The 27549-nt window shown below is 38.7% G+C and overlaps 1 protein-coding gene across 3 annotated transcripts in view; it reads right to left on the reverse strand.

Annotated features, from left to right (window-relative positions):
• dlgap1b (discs, large (Drosophila) homolog-associated protein 1b) overlaps positions 1-27549 on the reverse strand; it is a 174981-nt gene that overhangs the window by 39176 nt on the left and 108256 nt on the right. For 2 of the 3 annotated variants that reach the window (XM_052114908.1, XM_052114910.1), the window contains exons 5-6: positions 26445-26625; positions 20087-20336 (exon numbers count right to left, since the gene is read on the reverse strand). In XM_052114908.1, coding sequence (XP_051970868.1) covers positions 20087-20336; positions 26445-26625 — 431 coding nt within the window. The remainder of the gene's footprint in view (positions 1-20086; positions 20337-26444; positions 26626-27549) is intronic. The other variant, XM_052114909.1, reaches the window with a different exon arrangement.

Below are 27549 nucleotides of genomic sequence, written 5' to 3' on the forward strand. Positions count from 1 at the left end.
AACTCAGATGGTGAGGCAGCAAGGGTGGATACTAACCCAATATTGAACAAACCAACCAGCATGGAAAATATTCTCCAAGCAATTATCTCACTGAAGGTGAATTTTTTAGTCAATTTGGAGTGGGTACTTACCATGCTGACAGAGGTGAAGAATAAACTCTGCGATTGTTCTACGAGACTGACTGCAGCAGAGGAAAGAATATCGCAGATGGACAAAGTGACCATACTTGATTCCACAATCAAAAAGTTGGAAAAGAAATCAGAGATCCTTCAGATTGTAATGTTTGCAGGAACGAGATGAGAGAAAGAGGATCTAAGTGCAGGCTTTTTAATGTAATCTCAGAAAAATAAACACAAGAAACTAAAAACACGAAAACAGAACAAGCCATGAAAGGTTAACTGACAGAGAACGCAGGGATTAAATACACAAGGACTAATAGACTTAAAAAGACACACCTGGGAGTAACAACACAAGAACCAATGAACAACGAAAAGGAAAAGAACTACAAAACACATAATCAAACAAAGACATGAAGTGAACAAAAACATACATAGCGACCCCTGGTGGTCGCCAAGGTAATCTTTATACAGATCAAAGCTGAAGACTTGGAGAATTGTAGTCGACAGTCAAACTGAAGACTTGCTGTGTTAACGGAGAAATGCAGAGATGCATGTGCATTTTTGGAAGGATGGCTTCCTGAAGCTATAGGGATGGAACCAATGCAAGCTCCGCTGATCATCAAAAGATCTCACAGGATTGCGAGCTTTAGATTGGATGACAAAGCACCCCTGAAAGTACTAATAATGAAGTTCCTGAACTTCAAAAACAAAATCTGTTTAATGAACACCGCCAGATGACCTTCTATACAAGAACAAGCAAGTGATGCTTTTTCCTGACTTTTCTCCTGGTGTCAAGAAACGACAACAGTTTGCGGAGGTCAAGAAAAAGCTTCTTGCAAAAGGTCTGGACTACAGTTTAATCTTTCCATCAAGGCTCCGGGTGTCTTATAAAGGGACAACATGTCTTTGAAAACCCTTCAGAGGTCCACATTTTTTTGGCAAAACCTCAGGAGTAACCTTACTGAAGAATGTAAGGGTGTGGTAAGTTACAATACTGAATACTGAACCAAAAATGATATTAAAGTTGTTAATAAAGGAGCTGCAGTTCAAACTTTTATAATGAACAATGGAGAAAATATTGAATTCTTTCAGTTTTAAAGATAAATGCCTGCAAACCTATATGTGGATAGTTCACAACACTTAGAGATCTGTTTTATAGAACTATTTTATTGAAATGCATTATCGTGCTTAAAGTTAGAGTTATATTTTTAGTGTATGCAAAAAGCTCTCATATAAAGGAAAGCGGTAGAAGAATTTTTAAGAGACAGTTTGTAAAATGTGTTTATTTTAATTGGTATTTTTAGTTTTCTTTTTTCTTATCTAAAAGTGCATAAATTCATTTTAATGCACTTTCTGTTTTATCAAGGGGATGTACAAGAACACATTGTATTTTCCAAGTCAGGGTTTAAAAGAGATACATGACAACCAAATTCAAATGGATAACCACGAGTTGCTAAACTTAAGATACAGTAACATCCTGGAACTGTAAGGGACTAAATAACATTATAAAATTAAACAAGTAATATATAGTCTAAAACATTTGAGGATGTGGGTAAAATCCGAAAGAGATGTGATGAGAACAATGTTTTTCTGTATCATGTAGTAGTCATGCAAGAGGGGTAATAATTCTGATTCACAAATCCATGCCATTTCATGTGAATGACACAGTCTGTGATCATATGGGTAAATATGTAATTGTGCAAGGTTTGTTACTATCTGAGACTTAACATTTAATAGCCCCAATGTTGATAGCCCAAAATTCTTTAATTTGTTTTTAACCATCTCTTGGGCAGTTTAGAATTGGGGGAGATTTCAATTGTACTCTGGACCCATCTAAAGACTGCTTATCAGGGCAAGACCAATCTAATATTCAATCAAGAAAAGTATTGCATTACTTCATCAAAGATCTAAATTTAATTGACTTATGGAGAAATAAATGACCCACGGACATCCAATATTCTTGTTACTCAAATAAATACAAAGCACACTCAAGAATTGATTACTTCTTATTTTTGTTGTAAAAAAATTTAAGACGGCTGGTATGACAGTATGGTGTTATCAGACCATGCTTCAGTTTCATTTATATATTTTGACTCTAGCCTAAGGACTGACCCTCCTAGGTGTAAACGTTACCCAACATGGCTTGGAGATCCAAAGTTTATTGAATATATAGACACACGCATAGATTAATATTTTGAGATAAATACCTCCCAGACCGGATGGGATACCCATTGACATTTATAAGAAGTTTAGCCACAAACTGGCTAGTCCTATTTTAGACATGTTTGGGAATCGTATAAACATGGAGCACTCCCCCCATCTCTAAGAAGACCATCAATAATGCTACTTCTTAAACCAAATAAATTGAGTACAAATTGTGAATCGTATAGGAGAATTTCATTGTCAAAATTTTAAGTAAAATACTTGCAAATAGATTGAAAAATATTCTTCCAGACATAGTTGACCAAAATCACAATGGATTTGTAAAGGGCCGGCAGGAATTTCATAATGTCAGGACATTATTTCATATTTTACAATATAAAAGAAGATCTCTTGACAAATCTGTATTATCTTTAGATGTCCTTTGATAAGGTGGAATGGCCATATCTTTGGAAAGTATTACATAGATTCAGGTTTGGAGAGGTATTCTGTTCTTGGATAAAGATTTTGTATAACCACCCAACAACTGAAATTTTGACCACTGGAATAGTTTATAGACCTTTTGAGGTGGTGGTGTCCATCATGGGTGCCCTCTTTCACCATTATCGTTTTTATTAACAATAAAACCATTTGAACCCATAATGATATTTGTGGTATTAAGATTGGATCTATTATAAATCACATATCTCTATATGCAGATGATGCAAATCTATTCCAACTCCCCTCAATCTTATAAGGAGATTCAGGATTTTTTTCAGGATAAAAAATAAATCAAAGAAAATCCACAATTTTATTTTCAAACCAGGAGGAAAAAAAATCTAAATTTCCCTATCTCATATCACAATTTAATAGTTGTGACTCATTTATTTATTTAGGTCTTCATAAAATAACCTAAAAAAACTACCAAACCTTGATTAACACAATCTCTCAGAATGTGAATAGATGGTCAACTTTACCAATTTCACTTATGGGACGAATTAATATTTTGAAGATTAATATATTGCCAAAATTATTATTCCTATTTTAGAATATTCCTTAAGTGCCCCCTAAATCACTATTTATCATGTTGAACAAAAGTTTTACAAAATTTATTTGGAATAATAAAGGGTAAGGAAATTGTTATTACACTTGACATATGACAGGGGTGGTTTGCAACTTCCAAATATTCCCTTGTATTATTGGACTTGTCAATTAAGGGTTATTATGTATCATTTCTCTATGTCTCCCTATCCTAAATGGGTAGAAATAGAAAATTCTCTCCACTTTTACACTGGCCCTCAATATTAAAATAATGACGATAACTTATTTGGAAGTTGCAGGGGTCAGGGTTAAATGGTTTATTGTAACATGGCTTTAATAAACTCACGGTTGGGGAAATGACAAATGCAGCTCAATGTAGGTACTTAACTTCCTGAAAAATCATAAAATAGATATAGCTCTATTGCAGGAGACACATTTGACCGATCGTGAACACGCTAAACTAACCCGACAATGGCAAGGACAGATGTTTTATGCATCATACACATCTCAATCAAGGGGAGTTGCCACTCTGATTGGAAAAAATGTGCCTTTGCAGGTAGATAACGTCGAGAAAGACAAAGAAGGCAGATACTTGATACTTAAAGGCTTTATAGTGGGTGAACCTATTACATTGATTAATGCCTATGGCCCTAATTATGATTGCCCTCAATTCTTCCAAAATTTGTTTCTCATGATCGAATGCTCCTCAAATGAGCTTGTTATAGGTTGGGATTTGAATCTAGTTTTGAACCCAGAAAAGGACCGTTCATCTTCTATCCCCAAAACTCTAACCCAAGCAGCCAAGGCATTTAAAAGAGAAATGGCTGACCTCAAACTGGTAGATATTTGGATGGAATTGAATAAAACGTTACGCGAGTACTCGTTCTACTCCCATGTTCATAATAGTTACTCCAGAATAGATGTCTTTCTTATTCATAGTGATAAAATCGACCTTATAGACTCAAGTGAATACCTAGCTATGACTCATTCAGACCACGCTCCTCTCATGCTTCATATGGCTTATAAAAGTACCTCAAGGAGTTTAAGACTATGGCAATTTCCCACACACCTGCTCAATGATATAGACTATATCAAACAAATCAAGAATAATATTGGCAGCTTCCTTAGTACTAATAAAGGGACTGCCTCACCATCCATTGTGTGGGAATCCTTAAAAGCTTACTTGAGAGGTGTGACCATAAGCTATGCATCATGAAAAAAGAGGCATCATTTGTTAAAAACTAAGACACTCGAATCAGAGATTAGGATCCTTGAGAGGGAACATTTTCAGTCTCAAAATGGGGAGACCTTCAACACTCTAAATAACAAAAGGATTGAGTATGACATGCTAACATCACAAGTGGTTGAAAATGCTATGGCCAGAACCAAACAATAATATTATGAACATGGGGACAAATGTGGAAAGCTGTTAGCCTGGCAGATCCGAAAAGAGGATATCCAAGATGTATCCCCTCAATTAAGACCAAGGCAGGTGTCACCTTAGTCCGCAAACCTAAATTAATCAATGAGGCCTTTAGGGACTTCTATGTGGATTTATACTCCTCTCAGGGTGTGGATATTTGTAAAATTGATAATTTGTAAAAAGGGAATTTCTGTGCCAGGGGTGGTTGGGGGGGACACGGGACAATCTGGAGGCAAAGATTACTAATCAGGAAGTTTGGGATGCAATAGGAAGGCTTTCTGGCGGGAAATCGCCAGGGCCTGATGGCTTTCCTATGGACTTTTACAAAGCTTTTGTATCTGACCTTATTACCCCCCTGATGGATATGCTCAGACATGCAATTGAGATTAACCAGCTACCCAAAACATTAGAACAAGCCCTGATCATTTTCTTGCTGAATCCAGGCAAGGACCCAAAATTGTGCGGATCCTACAGACCCATTTCCCTCCTATCATCAGAATATAAGATATTTACTAAGGTTATAGCCACTAGATTGGAAAATGTATTGCCTAATCTTAAAAATAAGGATCAGACCGGTTTCATTAAAAACCGTTTTTCCTCTGACAACATCCGTAGATGTTTTTATATAATTCACTGCGCTAAGGACATCAATACCCCTGTAGTTGCCCTGCCATTAGATGCTGAAAAGGCATTTGATCACCTGGAGTGGCCCTTTCTTTTTGCAGTCTTGGAAAAAATTAACATTGGTCCAAATTTAATCAAAATGATTCTCAATCCATCAGAAAGGATCCAGACAAATGCTTATATATCGCCTCTCTTTCCCTTGTCACGAGGAACATGTCAGGGCTGTCCCTTTTCCCCTCTGCTTTTCTCTCTGGCAATAGAGCCCCTCGCAATCGCTATAAGAGCACACTCTACTATTGAAGGCATCGTGGTGGAGCAGGAAAGGCATGTCATTTCTCTTTACGCCGATAATATCATGTTGTACCTGACCAACGTAGCATCGTCACTTGCCACCCTCAGTAATGTATTAGAGGAATATGGCTGTGTCTCTGGCTACAAAATAAACATAAACAAAAGTATGATATTGCCTCTTAATACTGCGGCACAACAACTACCAAGAGATAACATCTTATTTCGATGGAAACCACACAAGATTTGTTATCTAGGGGTGCAGAGACCCAACAAACTAGATTAGGTTTTCCCTCTCAATTACGGCCCCCTGTTTAAAAAAGTAGAAGTGAACTTGGAAAGGTGGAAGTCCCTACCTCTTTCCCTAATTGGATGAGTAAACATCATAAAAATGAGTGTCCTACCTAAATTTCTTTACCTATTTCAAGCACTCCCAACACCAGTTCCAAAAGCCTTCTTTAAAAAATTGGACAGCCAGATCTCTAGATTTCTGCGGAATGGTAAAGCTCCAATAGTGAATCTAAAAACTCTCTGTCACCCCACTGAACAGGGAGGGCTTAACCTACCTAATTTTCAGCTATATTATATGGCTGCCCAATCTAAAGCTATTTGGACTTGGATCAAAAACCTAGAACACCCTCCAGCATGGAAACAAATTGAACAATCCCATACAAAGGAAGCAATATTAAGTATCCCATTTATCCCCTCTTACTGTAACGAGCCCGGTGATCAAACATACAAACAAAATATGGCACGATATTAGAGTAAAACTTCAAAGTGTCCAAAAAATATATAGAGCCACCCCATTCCACTTTAACCCAGCTCTACCAGAGTCATTGAGAGATGTAATTTCAAAGTACTGGTATAACAGCGGTATTTGTACATTTGGGCACCTATATTAGCAAGATTACTTGAAGTCCTTTGAACAACTGAAATCCTCCTACGGGCTTCCTTCTATTCATTTTTTTAAGTTCTTGCAAGTCAGGGACCATATCAGAGTGCAGCAGGGAGGGAAACTTGTCAACCTGGTAGATTTTCAGACACTTACAGGAAAATTATATACCACTGAAATATACAGGAAAAACAAGATCCTAAAGGTTTTCTGTCTTTTGCCTATAAGAGGCTCATGTCCCTTATGGAAAATAAAGCTATTAGTGTAAAGGTTAAATGGGAAATGGACATTGGTGAGGCTCTCGAGGATGCTGATTGGAAATTAATTTGTGGTAGCTCTCAATCATTCTCTCATAATAGTCGACATAAGCTATTAAAGTTCAACCTTATTCACAGAGTTTATTATACATCTGAACGCCTCCATAAGATAAGTAGTAACTATCCAGAACACTGCCCTAGCTGTTAAGTTGAAACAGGGTCTCTTATACATATGTTTTGGACATGTAAATGTCTGGAGAACTATTGGCTATCTGTTCTGGACATCGTTAAAAAAATATTGGGGATGGAGATCCCAACCAACTCAAGGCTGATACTGCTGGGGGACAGTCAGTTTTGCCAACCGACTTGAGGGGCCATGCACACTTTGTCAGACTAGCCCTTATTGCGGCTAATAAATGTATAGCCATTTGCTGGAAAAGTGAGGAGCCCCCTGGGTTATCCATGTGGCTCAAAAAGCTGTCATCATGCATACCTTCAGAAAAGATCATGTTTAACCTCAAGAAGAAGCCATATCTTTTTGATAGATGCTGGGGAGATTTTGTAACCTTTTTACACAATAGACCTTCTCTCAGAGATGATGCCCATACTTGAAGCTCACTCCCGTTTGAGACCCTCCTCAGCCAGGGGCACTGCCGCCTTATTGTCTATTGTTAATACTTTAGCCTTTGAACATAACAAGTGTGCATAGCATGTCCATCTCCGGAACTGACAACTAATATCTTTTTTATACACTTATTATTTTGCTTTTTATATATATATATATATATATATATATATATATATATATATATATATATATATATATATATATATATATATATATTTATTTATTTGAATTTTTTTTTCTCTCTCTCTCTCAAATTAATGTAATACTTAATACCACTATTACTTTTATGTTGTAGTTTGCTGTTTGAGGAGGGAGGGGGATGATGATGATGGAGGGTCATTGTTATTGCTATTGCTGTTTGCATTGTACTTTATTGTTGTACTGATCTCTTTTGTACTGCCCTCTATCTCTGTACGAAAAGAAAATGAAAATGAAAATAAATAAAGTGTTTCAAAAAAAAAAAGAAATAGAAAATTCACTTGTGGACTCAAAACTGCCCTTCAATTTATACCTTTACTCAACTGATATGAAAACTTTACAAATGTCATAGCTCAGTATCATATAATTCTGTTATATTAAATATGATAAACGTTTGGAGTGAAGTACGAAAACACCTGGGGGGAAAGAGTCCTTACCTGTATTTAGTCCAATATGGGGGAATGATCATTTCTTTCCCAGGCGTAATGATCCATGTTTTAAACTTTGGACTGAGAAAGCGATACGGAAACTGGAGATCTCTATAGAGATGGCATATTTATGTCATTTGAAAATTTTAGGGACACATTTTATATTCCTAGAAAGCATTTTTTCAAATATTTGCAACTCAGGATTTGTATATACTCAGCTCAGGGGCATACTATCTCTGAACCTGAAGTGTCTAATCTAGAGAAATGTGTGTCTAAAAATAGCAAAAGTAGAGGTCAGATTTCTTTATAGTTGATATCATAAACTAAAAAATCTTCTTTGTCTAAGCTGACATTGTGGATCAAGACATGGGATTCGACATAGATAAAGAAATTGGAGAATAATATGCACAAAAGCCCAAACACATACAGGGAATAGTCGATTGAAAGTGGCTTATGCATACTTACAGTATACACAGTAACTTCAGATAAATTAAACAAATTTAATAGCAATATTCCAGATAATTTTTTCAAATGTAACTCTTCCAAAAGTACATTAATTCACTGCATGAGGGAATGTGAGAAGGAGAGTTTTGGAAGGAAATTTCAAACATGATATCTTCATCAGTATCCTTAAATTTACCCCTAGATCCAGTAGTATTTATCCTAGGTATTTTTCCAGAGAATATGACAATTAAACAAAGACAAACCAATGATACTCAGATTCTAATTGATTTGTGTATTTTACAAACCAGACGGCTTATTGCCATCTGCTGGAAAAAGTTGAAAGACCCACTATTTCCCATTGGTTGAAAGAGATGTCTTCTTGCATTCCATTGGAAAAGATAACATACAGTTTATGAAATTCATAAATTAAAAAATATTTGGTGTCTATTCATCTTATTTGTCAAACACGATTGTCATAAGATATTGGATGAAGAGCATACAGCTTGACCAAGGAATAATTATATTATTATTATAATATTACTATATTAATGGCAACGATTATTGATGAGATGGTGTTGTGTAACCTGTACTCCCCTTACTTTATACATACAATGTCTTGGTTACTTCCATTGCCTCTGTTCCCTGATGGAGGGAACGAGACGTTGTGTCGATGTAGTGACACTAGGGGTCACTCTTGGGAGCCAGAGACACATCTGATCTTTGATAAAAGGCCAATGGGAATTGCCGAGTGGTATTTGCATTCGGATATATGGGTATAAAGGAGAGGCCGTGCATACCATTCATTCAAGTTTTGAGGAGCAGAAAAGAAGGTGTAGCTCCCCCCAGTAATTTCACGTTCACAAGGATTCTCTGATAACAGGCGATTTATTGACTGGTTCACCATGAGGATTACCATCCAACTCAAGATGCCGTGAGAATTCATTGGCTGCTTATTACCAAAGGAGAACTTAATCTTGCATCTTGTGATATCTTCTGTAACTTCAGATGAGTAAATTAACTACTCTTTAGAAATGTGGAATACAGCTTCAACTGGCCATACGGTGTAGACAACATTCTTCCCGAGTCACTCGGTGCTTTTCATAATAAAAGTCTCCACTCAAACAGCTCTTTACAAAGCAGTTTCAAATTAAGAGTCTTTAACAAAATAATTAAATAAACATGAAATATAAACTGACTTCTGACAGTTACACTCCCACCAAAACACTTTCTTGTGATTTTGTAACTTAATGACTTAACCTTTAATCAAACATATTATTGACTAACCCAAGGAATGGTAGACACAAGGTACGCTTTAATCTACTTCAATCAGGGTAACTATTTTCTGGATGGGCCTTTCGAGGTAAGACGGTTTAGTAACACGTTTGCCCTTTTTATCCAGTGTCGAATCACTGATCAATAACTTCACTGTTCTCACACAGCCATCTGTACCACTGTGCACTTCTGTTATCTTCGCTAGCTTCCACTGACTGCGTGGAGCGGTGTCATCTTTCAGAATGACAACGTCATTAACCTTTGCATTTCTACGACGTTTGTGCCATTTCTGCCTGTGTTGCAGGTTTAGAAGATATTCCTTTCTCCATCGTGACCAGAACACATTCGCTAAATACTGCACCTTACGCCATCTCTTACGAAGGTAAAGGTCTTCCTTGACAAACTCTCCAGGTGGTGGTAAAATTATTGAAGTCTTCATAGTCAAGATATGGTTAGGTGTAAGAGGCTGTGGACCAGATGGATCATTTAGATGCTCTGTGGTTAAGGGTCTGCTATTCACAATAGCCATGACTTCATAGAGAAATGTTCTTAGTGAGGCACTATCAAGTCTTTGAGCTGATTGATCCAGAATGGATGTCAAAACACTTCTTATTGTCCGAATTTGCCTCTCCCAAATGCCACCCATGTGACTGGCAGATGGGGTAATCATGATGAATTCACAGCCAAACTCCTTTAGGCGTTCTTGGTTAATTTCCTTTAGTGCTTCAGCAAATTCTCGTTTTGCACCAACGAAATTAGTGCCCTGGTCAGATCTAAGTTGACGCACAGGTCCACGTATGGCAATGAAAGCACGCAAAGCATTAATGAATGCATCAGTGGATAAATCATCCAGCATTTCTACATGGACCGCCCTGGAACACATACATGTAAGTAGAAGCCCATAGCGCTTCAACTCCTTTCTACCTTCTTTGACGTAGAAAGGACCGAAACAGTCCATCCCACAGTATGTGAAAGGAGGGGTTGTCTCCATACGTTCCAGAGGAAGATTCGCCATCCTTTGCTCTTCGGTGCATCTTCTCAGTTTCCTGCACCTAGTGCATTTGAAGATATATGAAGACACTGCTTTGCTACATCCCAAAATCCAGAAACCGTTTGATCGCAGTTCATTTATAGTCATCCCTCGCCCTTGGTGGTACACTTGCTCATGATAATGTCTGATGAGTAATGTTGATATATGACTATGTCGTGGGAGAATTGCTGGGTGTTTCACATTTGGGTGTAATGCAGCATGTACTAAGCGACCACCCACCCTGAGGATACCATGCTCATCTAAGAAGGGATTCAGGCGATGCAGTTTGTTTGTGCTGTTGTTGGACTCAATCTCCTTCTGTTGCCGGAGTCTCTGGATCTCATCACAAAAGGCTGATTGTTGAACCATTTTGATAATGGTAAGCTCTGCATCCTGTCTTTCTTCAATACTGGTGGCTTCATTAACCCTTGAACTTAGACCTTTGACTTCTTTGGAACATCTCTGAAGTCTTGCAATAGCTTTTACTACTCTTGTCCAATCCGAAAACTTGTGAAGTCGATCAAGCAATGAACTTTCTTCTTTTGTTTGAGTTTTATGAACTTGAGCCTTTCGTAGCTCTGGGTCATTGTCTACGATCTCTCCCACCTCAACATCTCTGGGCAGTTCATCTTTCCACAGAAACTTTGGTCCTGTGAACCAGTTGGAGGATATAAGCTCTTCTGCTGTAAGGCCTCTGGACGCATAATCGGCAGGGTTCTCTTCAGACTTCACATATCTCCATTGTTTATTATCTGTACTTTGTTTGATGCGTTGAACACGGTTTGCTACAAAGACATGAAATCTTTTGACGTCATTATTAATGTATCCAAGGACAACTTTTGAGTCAGTCCAGAAGTACTCTATTAAGTTGTCTATCTCCAGCTCTTTTCTGAGAAAGTCACTTGTTTGTACAGCAACTACTGCCGCTGATAACTCCAGCCTTGGTATGGTTGTAACCTTAGTAGGAGCAACTCTGGCTTTGCCCATAACCAAGGAGCAATGAACCTCTCCTGATATGCCAATAGCTCTGAGATATGTGCATTCTCCATATCCCGATGCACTAGCATCAGAGAAATGATGAAGCTCATAACACTGAACTTCCTTAAAGGTCGACGGGAGATAACATCTCTGAATCTTCACATCAGCCAGGTTTCGCAGATCTGTAAGCCAAGCTTCCCACTTTATCAACAACTCATCTTTAAGTGGTTCATCCCAGCCCACCTTATCTTGACACATCTGCTGCAGTATTTGCTTACCAACAAGAATGAAGGGTGCTGCAAAACCAAGTGGGTCATATACAGAAGCCACTGTGGACAAGATTCCTCTTCTAGTGAGTGGTTGTTCCTTAACGAATACTCTGAACTGGAAGCTGTCAGATCTGATGCACCATTTCACACCAAGTGCCCTTTCCATGTGAAGCTCACTCAAAGCCAAGTCATGTTCCACAACACTTTTAGCACATTCTTCCTGAGGAATTGATGCTTTTACTTCTTCACTGCTTGACACAAATTTATGCAAATGAAGCTTTCCTGTGCTACAAAGTTCTCTTGCTTCCTTTATCAGTTTGATAGCTTCATCTACAGTTGAGACACTTGTCAACCCATCATCGACATAGAAATTCCTTTCTATGAATCGAATGGAGGTTTCACTGAAGAAACCACAACCTTGAGCGGCAATATGCTTGAGGCCGTAATTGGCACACCCGGGTGATGAGGCTGCACCAAAAAGGTGTACTTTCATCCTATAGACCTGTGGCTTGGATTCTAGATCTCCTTTCTCCCACCAGAGGAACCGTAAGTAGTCTTGATCTTCTTCCTTTACATGAAATTGGTGAAACATGCGCTCTACGTCACACATGATTGCCACCGGACCCTGCGGAAGCGACAGAGAACACCTACAAGGGTGATTGTTAACTCTGGACCAGTTAGCAAATGGTCATTGAGGGATGAACCTTGGAACTTTGCTGAGCAATCAAAGACTACACGGATCTTTCCAGGTTTTTGAGAATGATAAACTCCATGATGAGGAATGTACCAAGCAGGGTTCTTGTCTGTTTCTTCAGCTGGGACCTTCTCAGCATCTCCTCGAGCAATTGTCTCATTCATAAAGTCTACATAGTCTCTATAGTATTTCCCTTCTCTTTTAAGCCTTTTTTCTAAGCTTTTGAGGCGATGAATAGCACATCCTTTATTATTGGGCAAGTTTGGTCTGTCTATTTTGAAAGGCAAAGGCATTTCATAATGACCATCTTCTTTGTGTCTGATGCCTGTTTCCATTTTTGACAGAAAACGTAGATCTTCTTGAGAAATACAACTATCCTCTGCTGCTTTCTCATTGAAGTCAGACTCAAGAGCTTTGATAACATTTGGCGGAGTGATTACTTCCTTTATCTGTGTTCTACATATGTACTGAACTTCACTTGTAAGATTAAGAGAAGACTGTAGACTTGGCAGCACTTGTTTCACTATAATGCGATGACTCACTCCAATTGCATCCCCGTAATCTACAGAGGAATTGCCACAGCCAACAATGCTCCAGCCCAGATCCGTTCTTTGAGCAAATGGCTGATTTTCTTTACCAGACACAATTTCTCTAGGAAGAAGAGCTTGAGGGCAGTTGTAGCCAATCAGGAGGCCAATATCACAAACTTGTTTAGGAGCAATCTTCTCAGCTACATGCATTAGATGAGGCCACACTCTTGCAGTTTTGGGTGTAGGAATGTGAGTTCTGTTTGCAGGAATGAACTCTCTAGAATAGGTTACTGGCAAAGATATCTTCTTATCTGAATAAAATCCTCTCACCTTTAAACCAATTATCTTCTGGCATGGAACAACTGTACTCTTGGATACCATCGTTGAGAGCTTCAGCTGCACAGATTCCTTCTTTGTGTCAAGAGCTTGAGCTATCTCTTCCAGGATGAAGGTAGTATCACTCTGGGTGTCAAGAAGTGCATATACCAGAACTTCATGATTTGGTTCACTGGTAGCTGATACCCATACTGGAACAATTGTAGAAGTGTGAGTATTATTTACATCCTGTATTACTCGGTTAGATGTTGCTTCACTTGCGGTATCTTTATTCTGTACCAACTCTGGGTTTCTTTCCTTTAACTTCTCTTTTGACTGACCTGACTGTGGAGTCCTCTTTGCTTCCTTGATACGATCCTCATGTAAACATGATGGGTGCTTCTTCTGACACTTCTCACAGACACTCCTGTCTTCACAGTTCCTTGAGTGATGACCAGGCTTCAAACATCCAAAACATAACTTATTCATTTGGACAAACTTGACTCGCTCTGCAACATTCTTCTCCATAAACTTATGGCATTTGTGAATACCATGTCCTGGTCTCTCACAGAAGGTACATTTTGCAGCATCTGCTTTTTCTCTGGACTGTACTGTTAACACCTTTGCTCTAGTGTCTTGATTTCTTGATACCTTTACCTTTCCGATCTCATTAGACTTCAGTGCATGAAGTGATGTCACTGGGTTACAAGCTATCTTAGCTTCTCGTGTTAGAAACTTTACAAATCGACTGAAGGTAGGAAATGTCTTAGTTTCTTCTTCAATTTCTATGACCTGACGATTCCACGTTGAGGCCAACCAATCAGGAAGCTTGGAAAGGATTTTCTGGTTCTCATTACAATCATTGAGGACTTCAAGACCCTTAATCTGAGACATTGCTGCTTCACAGCCTCTGAGGAAGTCAGTAAATTCTCTCAGCTCAACACTGTCCTTGGAACCAATCTTTGGCCATGAATTAAGCTTGTCTCGAAAGGCTTTAGCAATGACGAATGGGTTTCCATACCTTTCTTCTAGTATGCCCCATGCTGCTTGATATGCCGACTCCATGCCTAGCAGGAAGTAACTTTCAATGGCCTTCTTAGCTGGCCCTTCTACATACTTGCGTAAGTAGTAAAGCTTCTCATTCACTGGTATGTTTTTTCTGTCGATCAGAGTTTGAAATGAGATTTTCCAATCGCTAAATCTGAGAGAGTCTCCATAGAATGTTGCAGGTTCAGGTATAGGAAGACGACTTGAGCTGATAGATTCTGCTAACACCTTAACAAGGTCTGCAGTGCTGGCTTCTTGATATGATTTTGTTACCCTTTCCTGTGGAGGTATGCTCTGTAACACGGAGCTGCTTAACTTTGGTACATGCTTCTTTTTTACAGATGTGCAGTCACGAAGTAGGTCTCTTGTTTCTTCCTAGACTTGCATTCGTGCTTTTGCAGCATTCAACCTTTTTAGTGTCTCCAAGCGCTCAAGCTCTCTGCGCTTGTCTTCTAATGCCATCCGTCTAGCAGTATTTTCAGCTTCAATCTTAACACGTAGCCTAGCTTCTTCTTCTCCTCTTTCTAGTCGTCGCTTCAATTCTTCAGCTTCTTGTTTTACTATTCTCCTTTTATCTTCAGCCTCAAGTCTTTGTAGTTCTTCCAGTTCATGCTCTTGTTGCTGTAATATTTCTAATGTTGCTTCAGTTGCAGCAATTTCTGCAGCAGCCTCTTGTTTCTTAGCGGAGGAAAAACTTGAACCTCTGGAGCTCAAACTTGCACTGTTCATAGACTGAAAAGACCTGGAATGTCCATAACTTGATTTGGAGGCTATGGATGAGAACACCGAACCTGTATCAATACAACATGCTTCTGGTCTAAGAGGATCTTGACCCTCAACTCCCTCACCTAGACGACTCTATGCAGACTCAACTATCATTTTTGTGACTGCTCCACAAGTGTCTACTCTGCGGCGGGTATCACTGTCTGGACTCACATTTTGTCGCAACTCTTCGTAAGCAACATTTACATCCTTTCAAGAACCACTGATTGCATCTATGAGGCTGTTCAACATGTCATTGGAGAGACGCCCCATTAGTCTTTGTCTAGCATCTCTAGCCAGGGTCTTCCATTTCTCATAAGCGCGTTGAAAGCAATTTTTAAGTTTAGTCAGCCTTTCATCATGTAAATCTTTACCTTTCTCAGTAAATTTGCGTGCTCTTTGACTTCTTCGTGGCTCTTGCTCTGTTGTGTCATCAACAGCTACTAATGCTTGTGTGTCTACACATTCTTGGGATTCTAGCTGCTGCTGTGATTGCACAGTATCTGTTATATTATCTTTGCCACTCTTAGCAGACTGACTACCTTCTGCCATTTTCTGTATCTCTTAGTTACACTGACTACTCTAATTGAATAATTGTACATGTAACGTGAACAGATGTTTCTCTCTTAGATTATTAACTCTGGTTAAAGTAGTATTTTAACAGTTCAGTTCAATCACCTGTATATTAAACCTGTAACCGAAATTCAGTCACACTTAGATCAGGTTATTTTAGACGTTGCACTTTGATATTCTTCACAATTATTCTCTTACTTGCAGCTTGAAACCTGCTCAAAACAAATGACTTAAACTTGAAAAGGTAAGTACATAACACCAGCACTTCTTTAAACACTAAACTGAACACTTAAAGAGTCCTTTTTTAGCAAATGGCAAGAATAAGTCCACTTCAAGCACCTTAACTTGAACTTGGTTGTGCTTATCTTCTTGTCGGCCTTAACTTGACAATGCCTTTAAACTCTGTGCATGTCACTAGCTTCTTGGTTACCAGTGTATACAATGCTTGTAGAATCCAGAATGATGGAACTTGGAGTTAACTTGACGCTCACTTGACTGCTGATTGGAAACGTTCCTTCTCCTACCCGTGAAGAGCAGATGAATTCTCACTGTAGCTCCCCCCAGTAATTTCACGTTCACAAGGATTCTCTGATAACAGGCGATTTATTGACTGGTTCACCATGAGGATTACCATCCAACTCAAGATGCCGTGAGAATTCATTGGCTGCTTATTACCAAAGGAGAACTTAATCTTGCATCTTGTGATATCTTCTGTAACTTCAGATGAGTAAATTAACTACTCTTTAGAAATGTGGAATACAGCTTCAACTGGCCATGCGGTGTAGACAACGTTCTTCCCGAGTCACTCGGCGCTTTTCATAATAAAAGTCTCCACTCAAACAGCTCTTTACAAAGCAGTTTCAAATTAAGAGTCTTTAACAAAATAATTAAATAAACATGAAATATAAACTGACTTCTGACAGTTACAGAAGGTCCCGGACATTTCAGCGGGAAGGTCAGCATTGTGGCAGGAGGGACATAACGTCTCGTTCCCTACATCAGGGAACAGAGGTTACGGAAGTAACCAGGAATTTCCCTATCTGTCACTCACTCAACATTGTGGCGATGTAGAGACGCTAGGGGTCCCCTCCAAAAACGGCACAACTAGCTGAACTGGGTTACGTGGATCGGCAGTGCGAGACAGACAGACTGCTGTGTGCCGCATAGCCAGTGCACCAGGCCAGCACGTAACCTCCCCTGATGCATGAGTGTCGAACGGCCCATTTGGGGACAAATCAACTACCCAAAGGATTGGGACAGGCTTGTCCCAGTCATGCCTCTTTTCTCTCTTTTTTCTTTTCTCCCCAGAAAAAGAGAGAATTCGCTAATCGACCGGGATGCCAGCGTCCACGTCGGGGGGGAGTCACACCCAAGGGGAAGACACCACGCAGACCACACCCCGCCTAAAGAGAGGGGGGTAATATTAAGTGGAAATATGTCACTACTGGGAATCAACAACGCACATCTTCAGCTCAAGGGAGGTGAAAACTGCTAGGCCCAATCAATATACCCGGCCGGTCGACCCGGACTTACCCGCTCGTTTCCTCCTAAGACACGGGACTGTAGATTGTAGAATCTGGCAAAGGTGTTGGGAGTAGCCCAGCCCGCTGCTCTGCAAATATCAGCTAGAGAGGCGCCACTGGTCAGAGCCCAGGAGGCAACCACACTCCTGGTGGAATGGGCTCGTAGCCCTGCAGGGGGCGGCACATGCTGAGCCTGGTAGGCAACAGCTATGGTGTTGAGCGATCCAGTGGGCAATCCTCTGCCTCCTCCTGGGGCAGCGCTTGCAGGTTCACCACTTGATCCCTGAATGGGGTCGTGGGAACCTTGGGCACATAGCCCGGTCAGGGTCTCAGGATCACGTGAGAGTAGCCCGGCCCAAACTCCAGGCACCAACCCTCTTGATGTAGGTGAGTGCCTTCAGGTTGACTGACTCTAAGGGCTCAAAGGGAGCCCCTCGCAGGCCTTGCAGAACAACGAAGAGGTCCCATGAGGGAACAAGTGGTCTGCAGGGATTCAACCTCCTAGCGCCCCTCAGGAACCTGATAATCAGGTCGTGCTTCCCTAAAGACTTGCCATCCACTGTGTCATGGTGAGAACCTATGGCAGCTGAGTACACCTTCAATGTGGAGGGGGACAGCCGTCCCTCCAACCTCTACTGCAGAAAGGAAAGAACTGAGCTGACTGTGCATCTCTGGGGGTCTTCGTGTTGGGAATAACACCACTTAGCGAACAGACGCCACTTCAAAACTTACAGGCGCCTCGTAGAGGGGAATCTAGCCTGAGCGATGATGTCTACTACAGCAGGTGGTAGGCCACTGAGGTCTTCCGCGTCGTGTCCAGAGGCCAGACATGGAGGTTCCAGAAGTCTGGTCATGGGTGGCAGATGGTGCCCCGTACCTGAGAAAGGTCATCCACTCGGACGACATCACTTTTTGTCACTTCTGAAGGTAAAGAAGCTAAAAATCTGCGAGTGAGCTTGTTTTTTGATGTGATTTGTTTTTTAAAATGTTAAAATAAACATTCAAAAATATGAAAGTATTCTTCGCTTGTTCATAGACCCAGGAGTAAATTGAGTACTAATTACCTTTACCTGTTACCTCAAAGTTGCATAAACATCCAACAGAACTATAAATTAAATTACCTTGTAAACCCCAAACCCAGATAGTGGATTGTGCCTCATTTCAGAAGCCCACATCAAGTCATTGTGATTTTAGTATAATCGATTAACAATCTATTTTAAGTGAATGTCGCCTATAGTGGCCTGCAAAAGCAACAAAGTCTTAAATAAAGCCTGACTGACTTCAGATCTTAGGCTTTTTATTAAGGATTTAAGCTTGAACAATAAGAGTTCACAAAACAGCTGGCAGCAATTGACACACACAGGACACAAGTCAAGATGGAGCTTTGCATGTGTGATTGCTTTTTGCAGAGGTCATTCCCCAAATCCCTAATCACAAAATCTCGGCTCCATCTCTTATTGTCCTGTCTGCTGTCTATCTTTTTCTCTTGTTTCAACAGCTCTCTCTCTCTCTCTCTCTCTCTCTCTCTCTCTCTCTCTCTCTCCCACTTGTGTGTAAATGTTTTTAATTAGCTGACTGCGACCCTGATGACAGTGTGACAAGGGGAAAGAATAAGACTCTCTAATCACTGTAATTAAACAACATGCCACACGAGAGAGAGGAAAGAGGCCTTGGCTCTCTCTCTAATGAAGTGACAGAGAGTGTAAAGGATGTTTGTACTGTATGTATGAGAAAATTTTGATACTAGTATTAGGCAAATGGAAAAAATTTATACATTTTCCAGTAGTCACAATAAGAATGTCTAGAATTTATAAAGTCATTTAAAATTATTAGCTTGTTCTGTTCTTTAGTTATACACTAACTAGTTATATAGTTGTAGAGTATAGCAACATAATGTCTATTTTTAAAAAATGTCATTCATCTTTATTAATCAAGTTAAAAATGCAAGAGCTAAGTTCTAAGAAATTATATTTGTATTCTTTATCTGTATTCCCATTGGTATATGTATTTGAAAAAAATAATAATAATAATAATAATTTTCAATTTTGTTGGATTAATTAACTGAAAATATAAAGTATAAAGTATACTTTTTATAAAGTAAAAAGAAATATGAGTTTTCTTTGCTCCTCAAACATCTTAAATCAGAATAATATATACACATTGATGGTTTATTGGGGTCAATCTGTGATGTGATTCCTTGTTTCATGGTTTTCTTTTAAAAAGTATATTTAAAAATATTAATAATATTACTATATTACCATTATAATATTATATTAGAAAAAAGATGCCAAATTAAATCGTAAAGTTTTTTTCCCCAAACAATTTTAAAATTTTAATTTGATTTTTTTTTCTTTATTATGATCCCAGGAGGATATTTTTTTACTTGACGCCCTTTAAAAAACATCAAAATAAATATAAATTATGAAACTGGCTTGACAAATTAATTGTCTGTATAAATTATGTTTATATATATATATATATATATATATATATATATATATATATATATATATATATATATATATATATATATATATATATATATGAGCAACACCTCATTATAACCACTATTCAAAAATGAATAAATAATCTTGTAATCAATAATCTTGTACCTGTGCTGCTCTGGATGGTTCTGACAGTAGTTGCAGTTCGAGGTGGTGAGATGGCCTGACGCGTTGCCCTCTCCTCTTCTTCCTCGTCCTGTGAGCAGCCCTTTTCAATGGCTCGCACATAACTGTGACTCCTCATGCGGAAGCATCCGGACCCCGGCAGATCAAGAGCATCCACTGCCTGCGACTCCATCTCACTGAAAACACTCTCACACACGGCCTCTATCTGTCCGTTCACTTCCACCTCGCTCACCTGCAGGGGGAGACACTGTGTCATATACATCCCTCTGTAATAGGACAGTTGCATATGTCTGTACAGTCTTCAAGCTAATGTGTATAGTTTCTTTCTCGTATCCCAGCTCAACATGAAGAGTAAACCATAAGTAAGTCATATATAGGTTGATTTCACCTAAAAGTGTAACACAGTGACTCGCTGGTGCTATTAAAACAAAAAGGATATGTATTGACAAAATGTTCTATAAGTATTATATGAAAATAGTATCTGAGACAGGGCTGCCAAATTTTGTGTTCAGCTTGGAGTGAGAGTTGTTGAGTTATATTTAATAATAAGTTAAATAATACTTATATTTAATAGTAATTATATTTAGTATGGATAATAGGTGCAGAGACTTCTCCCCTCACTTGTGTTCTTCATTGTATTTTTTTACTTTTTTGCCATTGAAATGCAAGTGCCAAATTTACAGGTAACACACAAATAAGTTGCGCTACAAATATGTGACGGACTGAATTGTACAATTTCCATCATGGTCTATTTCATCCGTCATGTTATTCTAAATGTCCCTGATACGTAGTAAATTAAATTTTGTCTCAATATAGTCAACATTTTCAGTTAGAAATTACTTTGCGTAGTTAGTGTGAGTCTGATAAAACATGTGTTCTATTTAATTATTTGCAGAGTTGAAGAACATCATTTTTAAAGTGTACTTTAATGATATTCCTGGATAAGAGTGACAGAGCACGTCTGGTGATCTCTTTCTCGCACACACATACAACATGGGCGTGCGGGCGAGAGAGCTAAAGAAGTACTTTGAAAGAGTGTGCGCTACTGCTCTCAGCCAGAATAGTCACACTTAAGGACATATACGTGTGAATACTGATGCGCAGTATCAAATAAATAGTATGTATGATAGTACTAATTGTAGAGAGCACATCAATAAGAAGACAAAGCCAAATCTCAGACGTTTAGAGGCTATTTTTGAAATCCTGGCCAGATGCTTTTTTCAGGTCTGAAAAAGAGTACATGTCTAGGGAAAAGAGGATGAATGGTCACCCTATGTTATATTGTTTTTTTTGTTGTTTGTTTTTCATTGCGTCACAAATGCCATGGACTCATCCGTACTTGGGAAAAAATCCCAAGTCCGAAAGGCTCGAGTCCGAGTCAAGTCCTAGTAAAAATACATCAGAGTCTGAACTCGAGTACACCAACTCTACTGATAACCATTCTGTACCGTGCTCAAAACCAATCAGCCCGATTGTGGAAAAGCGGCTATTGGCTCAACCAATAGCATAACTTTTGGGTGGGAATATCTGTTTGTACAACCAATGGAGGACGGCGTAGTTTTCTGGAATCTGTTTAAAAACAGTATTTTTGAGAGTCATGCTGCAGATTTGACACACTTCAGCTATAAAGATGCCATAAAATACCATCCTAAACTATTTAAATTCTCCTAGGATAATCACAATGACTTAATGTTTTACAAGCTCAAACTTTCATGGTCCACTATTGCCATTCCTAATGATCTACTACAATACAATTAGGCCCTTCATAATATCTTTGACCCTGAGTTAAGGCTACTTTTAATCCTTGGCCAAACAACGTTTTAAAATTGTAACTCTAAAATAACCCTGAAAAAATTACCATGGGTAAACAATTTTGATAATCCCAAATTCTTTCATTATACATTCAGCATGCAACTCATTTATCTAAAATGTTAAATGTTTAAAATGTTAAATCATACATTAATAGTTATTTATATTAAGGCCCAAACATACTTCATGCAAGTACACAAACGCACTCGCACCTTGCTACGCAAGCTCGATAACACACAACATTGTGTAGTGAAATATGTCAATGCTCAATTCATCACCCAACGCAGGTACACACTGCATTCTCTTTGTTACCGCAAGGGGCACTAGTGTGGATTTTCTGTTTTCAATCAACAACTGTCATGGTGGAGCAGCAATTTAAAGAGAGTCTTGCCAAACAAGTTAGATTATACAAACATATTTACGACCCCTCGTTCCCTCTCCATTTGAATAAAACAGCGATTGAAAATGCTGGGCAAGAAATTGGCACTTCCCTAAATTCTGATAACGACACTATAATGAGAAAATGGAAAGAACTACAGGACCGATTTGTCCAAGCCAGGAAGAAATGGAAAGGCATCTGCAGCAGAGATGCTGCAACTAGTTATGGATATCCAGTCATTTTGGACATGTTGAATGGCTTTTTGATTTCATAAACCACCAGAGTCAAATTTTCTTTTTGCGGTTTCGTGCCGTCTAAAACAAACTTGCGTGAAGTATGTTTCGGCCATTATAGTTAACTTAATATATATATATATATATATATATATATATATATATATATATATAAAATGACATTTACAATTATTATTTTCCATATTTAGCATTTCATAACCAACAGATTCTTGCATTCGCAATCCAGTCAGTTTAAAGGGTCATTACATCAAATTTTTCATTCTCAGTTTTATTTAAGTATAATATGCATAAAATACAAAAGATATAAAGGAAATCCTAAATAACAACAAACAATGATTAAACCCACTGACACACAGATAACAGAACAGACATAAAGAGTGCAGAGGGGAGGAAATATGAAAGTGAAATAAAGGAGTTTATACATTTAAGTACTCTTTGACTATGCCACAGGACATTACAGTGTAGGGTAAGACAGCTAGTATGAATAGTGTGAATAGATTTAGATGAAAACTTATTAGGAGTCTTGGGATTGGAGGATTGGAAGTAAGTGAAAACAGATTCTTCCGCTTGGAGCTTTGTGATTACAGGAAAGGAGAGTAGAAGATTTGCCATTGGCTGAAGAAGGCTGCAGACATACAGGCACCCCAAGGCTTGCTAAACATCTAGTGGGAATACAAAAATACCAAACCCATCATAGACATACACCTACACCAACACATATGCATGCTCTATGTAAACACACACCTGCATGCCCACAAACACTCGACATTTACATGAGGGCCCAATGAATGATGGTTTTCTTCTGGTGAGCTGACTGAGCTTTTTGTCACTGCTATGATTGATATACCCTCAGGGAACAGAAAAGACACACACAACCAGATCTCTAAAAGGTTAGGGCTCTAACTGATTAAGCTGTCAGGCTTTGATTACTCACCTTAAAACCTCTGTGGTAAACACCACCCTTCACCTTATCCCAGGGATACTTCAGAGGCTAACCTTGAAAACTCACCTAAAAATCCCATGGTAACAGACACTAATCCCAAAAAAACACATTTAAAATCCCTTAGCTACAAATGCTAATCATGCAAACAACCCTTCGAAATTGCATAAATGTCCACCAACCTCGAGAACTCACTTTAAAATTACCTTGGAGAGCTTGTAATTAAAATTGTCAGCATACATGAGCACTATTATAAAAATTCTCAATCTCATCATCTTTTTCACCAGCAAACACATCACAGCTCTAATAGAATTCAAATTTGCATTCTTCTGTCAAGCACTTAAAATGCATGTTGGTAATGATTAAGATAATTTTTTTGAATAGGCTATATACACTGAAAAATGCTAACTGCTAACCTAAAATTGTGCTTCATGTAGTAACATCTAAATTAACTGGTTTGATTCCAGTCAAAAATATTATTTAACATCACTAAATACTTAATTATTTTTAAGGGTTAGATCAGCTCTTTAAGGGAACAACTGAAGCTGGCCACTTTCAACACTGTGATGTACATCAGTATTAGGATATAGCCAACTACATATACCAGTAATGAAATGGCAGATGCTATTTGCAGCCTGGTGCTAATAATGGTATATGCTATTTACCCCACAGTCCAAATAGTAGCAGTTTGCACCCCAACCCTGATGCAAATAATGGTAGACAGGGCTGCCGCTGGCCAAATTGTTGCCCTACACAGAGTTCCAGGTGGACGGGGGGTGGGGGGAAGGTGATATGAGTGTGAAGCTGTGTTTCACAACTGCTTTCAGGTCCTTGAATAACTTATAACATGTGAGTAAGGGCAGCCGGTGGACTTTCTGGTGCCCTCTTAGGGTAAGAGGGTGCCCTACTCAGACTGCGTAATATGCATGTAGGGAGTGGTGATACTGATGGTAGATACTAATTGCACCCTGTGCAACTATTGTCAGAAGCTATTTGCACACATATTTAAATACTAGCATACAGAATGAGCATCACTGAAGTGTGTTTATTGTGCTTATTTAGAGTCCCACAGACACGCTACATTAACCCCTTACCCCTAAACCTAACCTTAACCTTACCTTAGAAAAAATAACCTTGGTTTTAATACAGTACCCAGGGTTTCACCAAGGTATTTTTGTTCATTTTCCAGTAACCACAAAATTAACCATGGTTACAATATGAACATCATATACTGTACTCAAAATTCACTGTGACCAAAAATGTATATTCATTTTTATCTAACATTTTAAGTAGTATTAAATGAAATATTAAGAATGGAATCCTGAAATTGGATGGGGAAAAGAGTGTAACAAAACACAGTCGCTAGAACATCAGTACACAATCACACACTGTCTTTACTCCTCACTCCACTGCAGCAAAATCTATTGTTTGGTTTGTCGTATATTTCTTTGATTTCATCACACTTTTGGGGTGCAAACAGCTGCACTGTGTGGCAGATGCTACTTACACTTACTTTGGCGCAAATAGAAACTTTGTAATAAAATTGGGGGCCCTTTTTTAAGAGTGCTAGCGCTAAGTGCAGCACTATGCCTTAAGTCATAAGTGCAAAGTCAATGGGCATGGCCATGAAGTTTTGGTATTTTCGTGCAAGCATGCGCTTTGTCTAGGCGCAAATGGGTTGGGTGAAATTGCATGCGCAAAGCGCTAATGGGCTAGGTCAAGTGCAATTTAATTCAGAGGTTCTTCTCTGGTTATTATACAGTCCATTCCCTCAACCAACAGTGATATAAACAAAGACAGCACATTCATAAGAAGTTGGTAGTGTAAATGGTCTGTATGCAATTAATTGAACTGCATCCTTGTTAAATGTCAAACATTTTTCTAGAGACACACTCCTTTTATATGCATGGAAAATGTGTTTCTCGTCAGGATTTACGCTCTCTGTAAAATCAGTTTACAGTATCATATATAAATGATGTATTTTAAAAGTTGTCAATCACAAACACCTATAAAATACCTATTTTATTATTCTTTCTTTAAAACAGCCATAAAAGGGAATTTAATTTATGGTATGTGAGCAACATTTTTAAATTGCAGCATAGAGTTTTTATTATAATGGGGCATAGCTTTCGCAACTCAGTACTTAATACTCACTACTCGTGAGTACTTTTAAATGAGCTACTCTTTTACTCTTACTTGAGTAGTTTTTTAGGACGGGTACTTTTACTCTTCTTATACTAAATTTTTTAAGATTTAACAGTACTTTTACTTGAGTATTATTTTTCAGTACTCTTTCTACTAAAATTCATAATTACTACACTTTAAGGCTCATACGTTTAAAAACGGCTGTACAACATACTGTACACTGTAAAAGGGGGTAATGTTTAACCCTTAACATTTGCTTTGTTGGTGTAATCTAATGTATGTAGGTTGATTCAGAAATGTTAGTACATGTTTTTGACTTTGGCTAATTTAGTTAATTTAACACATGAAGCACATATTTTAGGCTTTTCAGTGTGATAAACATTTCAACACATTGATTTGGGACACACTAATCAGAAAATGGGATCCAATCAATTTATGAACAGATAATAAAAAGACTCGATTTTTCTTGGTGCAGACAAAGTATGAATAGTCCTACATAGGCAGACTAACCACTTTCAACTGGTGATTTAAGAGACTCTGCAAGAATTGTTCAGTCTATAAATAGACTCTTAAAAAAAGGGATTCCTACTTTTTCTCTTTTGCTCTACTGATTTTTTCTCCCCTCTGCATATCTTCTTGAAAGGGAATTACGACGAGGATGGCTCTGAGTGGAAGTCACTTTTAGGATCTGATCCAGGGCCAGTTGTTCTTTCCCACTGTTTTACCTTAACCATCACAGGTGAAGACTCAAACTGGTCTGAGATCAGAATCTAACAACAATTTCCACCAGACGGATGGGGGCGAATGACCAACCTGACTGATCGTACTCATGGCCCTCATGTAGCTCTCATTTCGGGAGCGAAATTTGGGTGAGGCCAGCAGGGCAGCTGGGTCCAGACTGTCGAAACTGCGGTTGATTGAAACCTCACTCACCGCTCGCAGGTAACTGTGACTCCGAATCTGCAGCTTGGGAGAGTGTGACTCAGTACTGATCCTGCAGAGAGAGAGAGAGAGAAACAGAAAGAGAAAGAGAAAACATGTGGAAATGTCAAAGCTGTTGTGTGTATTCTTTTTTATGTTGAAATTCTTTCTTGTATACCACCCAAATATGCACAGACAACTAGAAGTACGTTATGTAGATCAAATTCACCTAAAAGTGTAAAACTGTTATTGCAGCATTTACATTTTAATGCACACATTATACTGTATATACACTGGTGGCCAAATGTTTGGAAAATGTACAGATTTTGCTGTAATTGTACAGAGCGGTTATCTGAGTTACCGTAGACTTTGTCAGTTTAAACCAGTCTGGCCATTCTCTGTTGACCTCTCTAATTAATAAGGTATTTCCATCCATTTATATGTAGTATAAAGATGCACACACACACACACACACACACACACACACACACACACACACACAGCCTAATACACATTCTATCCCTGCAGGTCCAGTCAATCTTAATTATGGATGCTGCTCTTAAAATAGTATGCAGTTACAGCAAGAAAAAACACACATTACTCATTCTTCACTGGAGTGACGGATGTATAGAGAGAGACAGAGCAACAGAGAAACAAAGAGAAATAGCAATGCAGGAAAATGCAAGAAATGATTCAGTTGAAGAGATGAGAGTGAAAGAACAATATGCAATTAGCAAACAATAAAAACACACAACATCTCTAAAGATTTAATTCAAATAAGCCCATTGTCAAGTATCTAAGATATTCTGCTCCCTAGATATGGCTCAGGTCCCTCCCTAAATGTGTGTCTATGGGATTTTTCTGCAGATTGTATTGTCCAATCACCTGGAAATCACAAATGTCCAATCCTTGCAAGCAAGCACCACTAATAACACACACGTGCACTCACACTCACTCTCCGGGTTAGTCATTGATATGTGGTGTGGTCTCACTGAGG

Source organism: Xyrauchen texanus, chromosome 42 (assembly GCF_025860055.1).
Source record: "Xyrauchen texanus isolate HMW12.3.18 chromosome 42, RBS_HiC_50CHRs, whole genome shotgun sequence".
NCBI lineage: Eukaryota > Metazoa > Chordata > Actinopteri > Cypriniformes > Catostomidae > Xyrauchen > Xyrauchen texanus.